This window comes from Maylandia zebra, linkage group LG2 (genome assembly GCF_041146795.1).
Source record: "Maylandia zebra isolate NMK-2024a linkage group LG2, Mzebra_GT3a, whole genome shotgun sequence".
Taxonomy (NCBI): Eukaryota; Metazoa; Chordata; class Actinopteri; order Cichliformes; family Cichlidae; genus Maylandia; species Maylandia zebra.
In genome coordinates this window covers 12694709-12700708 of record NC_135168.1, presented here as the reverse complement: position 1 = coordinate 12700708, position 6000 = coordinate 12694709, and the positions used below count along the sequence as shown (strand labels likewise).

The following is a 6000-nucleotide window of genomic DNA, read 5'->3' as shown; positions in this document are numbered from 1 at the left end:
ATGCAGCCTCTGCTCTAAAAAACCAATAAATAAAAAATAAAAGAAAATGTGTAACATGCTCATCAACTTAGCGGTGTCCACACATTTAATTCAGCTTCATAATCCTGTAGGTTTAGTTATTATCTACAGGGTTTGGCTTATTAGTTGTTATTATAGATGTGCTCTGTATCTCAGTAATATTTATCTAGGATAAATGACAGGTTTTCAAGCAGGTTAAGTGCCTCTATGCACCTAATTGGTTTAGATATTGCCTTTATTTTCTTCATCTCATATGCCATTATACTGAGTTTGAGCAAACCTTAAGCTTGGTGCAGACTACTTCATAACAATTGTCCATCTCACATCATACTGACTAGGATACTTCTCGTCAATATTAATTTTATATCATTATTAATATCATCATCTTTTTCTCTCTATATAGTAACAATAGTATATTACAATATTTTACTAGTGTATATCACTATACTACTACTGAGCCAATTTAATAGTTAGGATCATCTTACTCAGCAAACAGATAATTTATAGTTCATCCAATCTGTACAAATCTGCTCTTTCTCTGAACAGGTTTGTGCCCACTTTTAGACTGGTCTTCTGTTTGCCTCATCTCAGATCCAACCTTCAGTCACATGCATTCTCTCTGTTGCATGTCGAACCAAGTAGTTTATTATTATATTTTATTTTGTATCCATCAAGGACGTGAATGAGCTGCAGTCTCACCCACCTCCAGGATGGAAACATTTATCTTTTCACACACTTTCCTTGGCTGTACAATGATACAGCCTTAATCTACCTTATGCATCTCTCTTTTTTTTCCTTTTTTTTTTTAGAAAAGGTCTTCATATGAATGATTTCCTTTTATTTATTTCATACAATCTGGGCATGATGGGTCATAAATGCACTGATTTTTGCAGCCACGGCCACTATCTCTATGTGACATAAAAAGGGGATCGGTTAGATGCTGTTTTGTCACATGTCCTGAGGCTGATTTCACAATTATAGTGTTTTTTGAAAATGTTACATTTGGGACTTCTACAGTTAAAACAGTTTTACAAGCTCCTGTGTCTCAAAACATTTTTTTTTAACGGCACACCGTTCACATATACTACAACTGTTGGTTTGGCTTCTGACCCTAGCAGCAGTTGTTCTATATTGTAAACTTCCGCTTCATATGTTTCACTTCCTTCCTCTCCACGTCTTCTACGTCTGTCATCATCACTTTGAAAAGATGCCATTCTGCTAGACGTTTTGCTTTTTTCTTCTGACTTTTTTCCACATATAGCTCTTTTTGCAAAGCGGTTTTTAAAGCATTTATTAAATCAGGGGTGCATTTGCCTTGCCAAGCTGGACAATATATTTTATTTTGTATTTCTCCACCTTTTTGCACTGACTATTCCTGCATTTGAACAGTTTTTTTCTAACCACTCATAAAAATCCTCTATCAATCGCCTTATGTCCGCGGAAACTCAGCTGCGTATTCTTGACCTGTCGGAGCTTGTTTTCCAGCTTCCTCCACGTGCGAACCATCGATTCATTAAATTAACCTTAAATTCTCTCGCCGCTGCTCGATTTCCATGTTCCTCCGCGTAGCTGATGGCCTTCAGTTTAAACTGTGCTTCGTAAGCGTGTCTCTTTGCCATTTTCAGGGTTGTTAAAACAACGATGTCCTGCATAACGCACATACCTGTTCTTTTATACACGTATGTGCGATTGTCCCGGTATATACGATCAACGCCCACACTTCACCCTTTAACGTTCTCATGGTGTTCTCTACTACGTCCTCCTTACAACACATAGGGGGCACTGCGCTATAGGGCGCGCCGTACTTTTTGAAGAAAATCTAAGACTTTTAAGTGCGCCTTATGGTCGTGAAAATACGGTACTGCAACAACATGGCAACAGAGCAGCTGCAGAGAATTCAACATTAATGAATCGATGTTCACAACCTGCTGCACAACCTGCAGCAGGTTGTGGCCTGATGTGTTTTTAAGAGTTTCACTTTCAGGAGGAGAAGATTTAAACGAATCACACAAATGTGAACTACAATGTCTGTGACACACAATTTATGCAAACTGCAGTAAATCTGACCTGAAGAAATCCAGTCTTCTGCCTGTTGTGGTTGTGACAGCTGCTCGTAGGAGAGTTTGTTTGTAGGAGGTGGAGATGTTCTCAGATCAAGTGCGTAATCGTCTCTTTGTGTAGACGCTAAAAGCTGTGAGCCAAAACTCTCTGCTCTGAAACTCTTCACTCAGTCCTCACGCTGAGAGTTTAGAGGCTGAACTTCTTGTTCCTCCATAACACTTTTCATGAAACAGCAGAAATGAGCTTGTGTTTCTCAGCAGTGCGCACACAGAGAACCGATCCTCTCTGCTCAGTCTGAACAAATCAAAGTGAAACGTCAGTGAAAACACAGCTGCTGATCAAACTGTGTCAGATTAATGCCTCAATGTTTCACTGTGAGGTTAAAAAATACATAAAAATGATTTAAAGAAGTAGGAGGCAGATTTTCACAATAAGAGCACTTTGTTTTTAATATAGCTGTCGAAATTAACGCGTTAATTGCGATAATTAAATTTTGGAATTAATTACGTTAGAATATTTAACTATTTAGCGCAACACGCAGATAAAAAAAAAAAAAAGTCGCTCCCATAATTCCACTTGATTTGTTTACCGCGCCACTGAAAATGGAGAAGCAGGAACAGGATGGCCTTCTAGATGGGGAATTCAAATACAAGAAGAACATAGATGGGACAATAAACAAACGCGTTGTAATTTGCACTCACTGTAGTAAAGAGTTTCAATTTCACCGTTCAAATTCGACCTTAAAATACCACCTTAATGCCAAACACGCGTTTGTCGGGGCAGCAGCTTCACCCGGCCTGCGTCAGACCACTCTTAGTGAACGCAGGCCACTCGGTAAGTCTTCTTTGGACAAACTGACCGACAATATAGCCAAATGGATAGCAAAGGACTGTAGACCGCTAAGCATTGTGGAGGACAAGGGCTTTGCGGATGTTTTAAAGGTTGCATCTCAGGACGCGTCCTACAAGCCCCCAGCGAGAAGCACAATAACAATTCGAATCCACGAACTGTATGAAACGGAGAAAAAGAAAAAAGAAGAGGCTTTAGTTCACACAGAATGCGTGGCTCTGACAGGAGACCACTGGACATCATTGAGTAATAACAATTACCTGGGAGTTACTGCGCATTTAATCACTGAAGCCTGGGGTCTGACATCCTTTGCGCTGACTATAATGAAAACGGAAGAGCGGCACTTTGCGGAGGCTTGTGCAGAGCAGTTCCAGACTGTTGCTCGCAGGTGGAGAATTGAGGAGAAGGTGACAACAGTAGGCACGGACAGTGCGCGCAATATGATCGCTGCGGCTCGCATCATGCCATTCAATCACATGCCGTGTACCGCGCACATTCTACAGAGATGCATCACAGTGAGTCTCGCAGACAGTGGCTTTGTCACTGCGCTGGCCAAATGCCGCAAAATTGTTGGCCATTTTAAGCACAGCCCAGCAAACACAGCAGAGCTGAACGCAGAGCAGGTGTCACTGGGGCGCAAGCAGGAGCCGTTGGCCCAGGACGTGCCTACACGCTGGAACTCCACGCTGGAGATGGTGAAGCGCTTGATCCGCAACCAAACTGCAGTAACCGCGACTCTGGTTAAACAAAAGCATAAACTTGTCCTCCTGACGCCTCCAGAGTGGGACAAACTCCAGAGACTGAAGACACTTCTAGAGCCCTGCAGGTGAGCCTGTCATTGTGACCATAATTGTAGGTTTAGATTAAATGTATCAAACATACATCTTAAATCAGTTTTGTTATTATGAAAATGTCTTAATACCTAGTAATAAAAAGCTTTTTTTAATTTGCTGTCTTATCTGTGTGTGTGTGTGTGTGTGTGTGTGTGTGTGTGTGTGTGTGTGTGTGTGTGTGTGTGTGTGTGTGTGTGTGTGTGTGTGTGTGTGCGTGTGTGTGTGTATTCCACTGCAGATATGTGACTGAACTGCTGGGAGGAGAGGCCTACGTCTCCTGCTCTGTAGTTCTACCAGCCTTCTGCCACCTGCGCCGTGTCATGGAAGTAACTGATGAGGACCCTGCATATGTGGTGAGGTTTAAAGAGAAGTTTAAGGAAGACCTTGCTTCCCGCCAGGAACATACCAACTATGCATGGCTCCAGATCGCAACTGCACTGGACCCACGTTTTAAAGACCTACGCAGTGTGCCCAAGACTGACAGAGAAGCAGTGTGGACCACACTGGCAGGCATGCTGCATGAAGACTCTCCTAGAAGATCACACACTGCAGAAGAAGGTCCAGCCAAGAAGAGGCTGAGCCTGCTGCAGATGGACTCTGACTCTGAGTCAGAGGAGGAGGTACAGCAGGACAGAGCCATACAGCGCTACAGAGCAGAGCCCTGCACTGCCTTAGAGGACTGTCCCTTACAGTGGTGGGCAGCTCATGCAGGAGCCCACAGCCAGCTGGCCCGCCTTGCTCGCAGATACCTGGCCACTCCTGCCTCCACAGTGCCCTGTGAGAGGCTGTTCTCTGTAGCAGGGCACATTGTGAACAAGAAGAGGTCTGCTCTGCACTCAGAGAACGTGGACAAGTTGGTTTGTCTCAGCAACTGGCTGAAGGATGAGTAGACCAGAGGACCGTGTGTTTAGAGCTTGTTCTATGGTTGAATGTGATTTAAACAATACTTTTCACTGTTTTTCATATTTTTTTGCACTAATCTACCTTACCCAAAAGGATGATTGGAGATTTTTTCTATTTTGCCTGTTGAATTAGGCCTATGTTCTGTGAACTTGAAGATGTATATGGATAAAACAATGTGCTAGATTTAAACGGGTGGAAAACATTCAGTAAAAATCCCTCACAATTATTTGAAGCCCTGTTCTGCTTGTACTGTTTGTACTCACAATTAATAATAAATAAAACAAACAAGTGTGTTAAAAACCACTATCTGTCCCGATTTTTACACACATATACACATATATTTCGAGTTGCGATTAATCAATTTTTAGGCTGTGATTAATTCGCTTCCAGCACAACACCCAGCCTACGTCAGACCACGCTGAGTGAACGCAGGCCACTCAGCGTGGTCTTAGCATTAAATAACACTAACAAGTGTGTAAAAATCCGCTATCTGTCCGTATGTTTGCACACATTTTGGTCATATTTCGAGTTGCAATTAATCATGATTAATTAATTTTTAGGCTGTGATTAATCTGATTAAAAATTTTAATCATTTTACAGCCCTAGTTTTTAATTCAGTTAATGTCAAACTGTCATCAACACCTCTGTGTTGTCTCCGTCTCTGAGCAGATTCAGGCATTACTCAAATAATAAAGGCTTTTTTTCACTATTATACTTTTCATTAGTCTCCAGGTTGATGATTATAAACAGAATTATTAAAGTTTTTATCATTTCAGGCTGAAAATCAACATGAATTTGGTTCTAATCAAAGAAGCTCCTTTAATGTGTGTCATTAAAATCCTCACACAGACTTAAAAAGGCGACATTAACATTAAAATAAATGAAAGAAGCTTCAGCTGAGAGCTTCATGCAGTCATCATCAGCAGCTCATAGCAGTCACAGCTCTTTATTACGCAGCTTTGCAGGAATTAAAGTGGCTGAAGTGTCAGAGTTTGTGTGAGAAGCTGCTTCATGGACAGCTGTACACACGTCTTTATTATTTCTTCATAAATCAAACACACAGGTTTGTCTGCAGATGATTTAAAGTGTGTCGTTGTGCAGTTAAAGCTGTTTGTATGACGCCCTGACCTCCTGGGAATGAAACAGCCAATCAGATCCATCAGAGAGAGAGCAGGAAGTGTTGTGTGTTTGTGACAGAACAAGGAAACAGTGATGATGATGAACATAAAGGTCCTCTGATGTTTCCTGTTACAGTAACGCTTGTTCATCTGTTGCTCTCCTACACTTTCCTATAAATAAAGGAGAAAAAGTGCGTTTAGTTTCATTTCCTACAGCT

The 6000-nt window shown here is 41.6% G+C and overlaps 1 protein-coding gene across 1 annotated transcript; it reads left to right on the top strand.

Moving 5' to 3' along the window:
- Positions 1-3251: 3251 nt before the first annotated feature.
- Positions 3252-4716, top strand: LOC143413431 (E3 SUMO-protein ligase ZBED1-like). The gene is made up of 2 exons (XM_076876503.1): positions 3252-3754; positions 4000-4716. The coding sequence occupies exons 1-2, from the start codon at positions 3252-3254 to the stop codon at positions 4649-4651; spliced, it is 1155 nt and encodes a 384-aa protein (XP_076732618.1). The 3' UTR covers positions 4652-4716.
- The last annotated feature ends 1284 nt before the right edge of the window (positions 4717-6000 follow it).

What these genes read in the sequence shown, in the direction of transcription:
- LOC143413431 (XM_076876503.1), top strand. Translation starts at nt 3,252, where the DNA reads ATGAAAACGGAAGAGCGGCACTTTGCGGAGGCTTGTGCAGAGCAGTTC. An exon ending in ACACTTCTAGAGCCCTGCAG is followed by an intron (nt 3,755 to 3,999) that starts GTGAGCCTGTCA and finishes ATTCCACTGCAG; the next exon opens with ATATGTGACTGAACTGCTGG.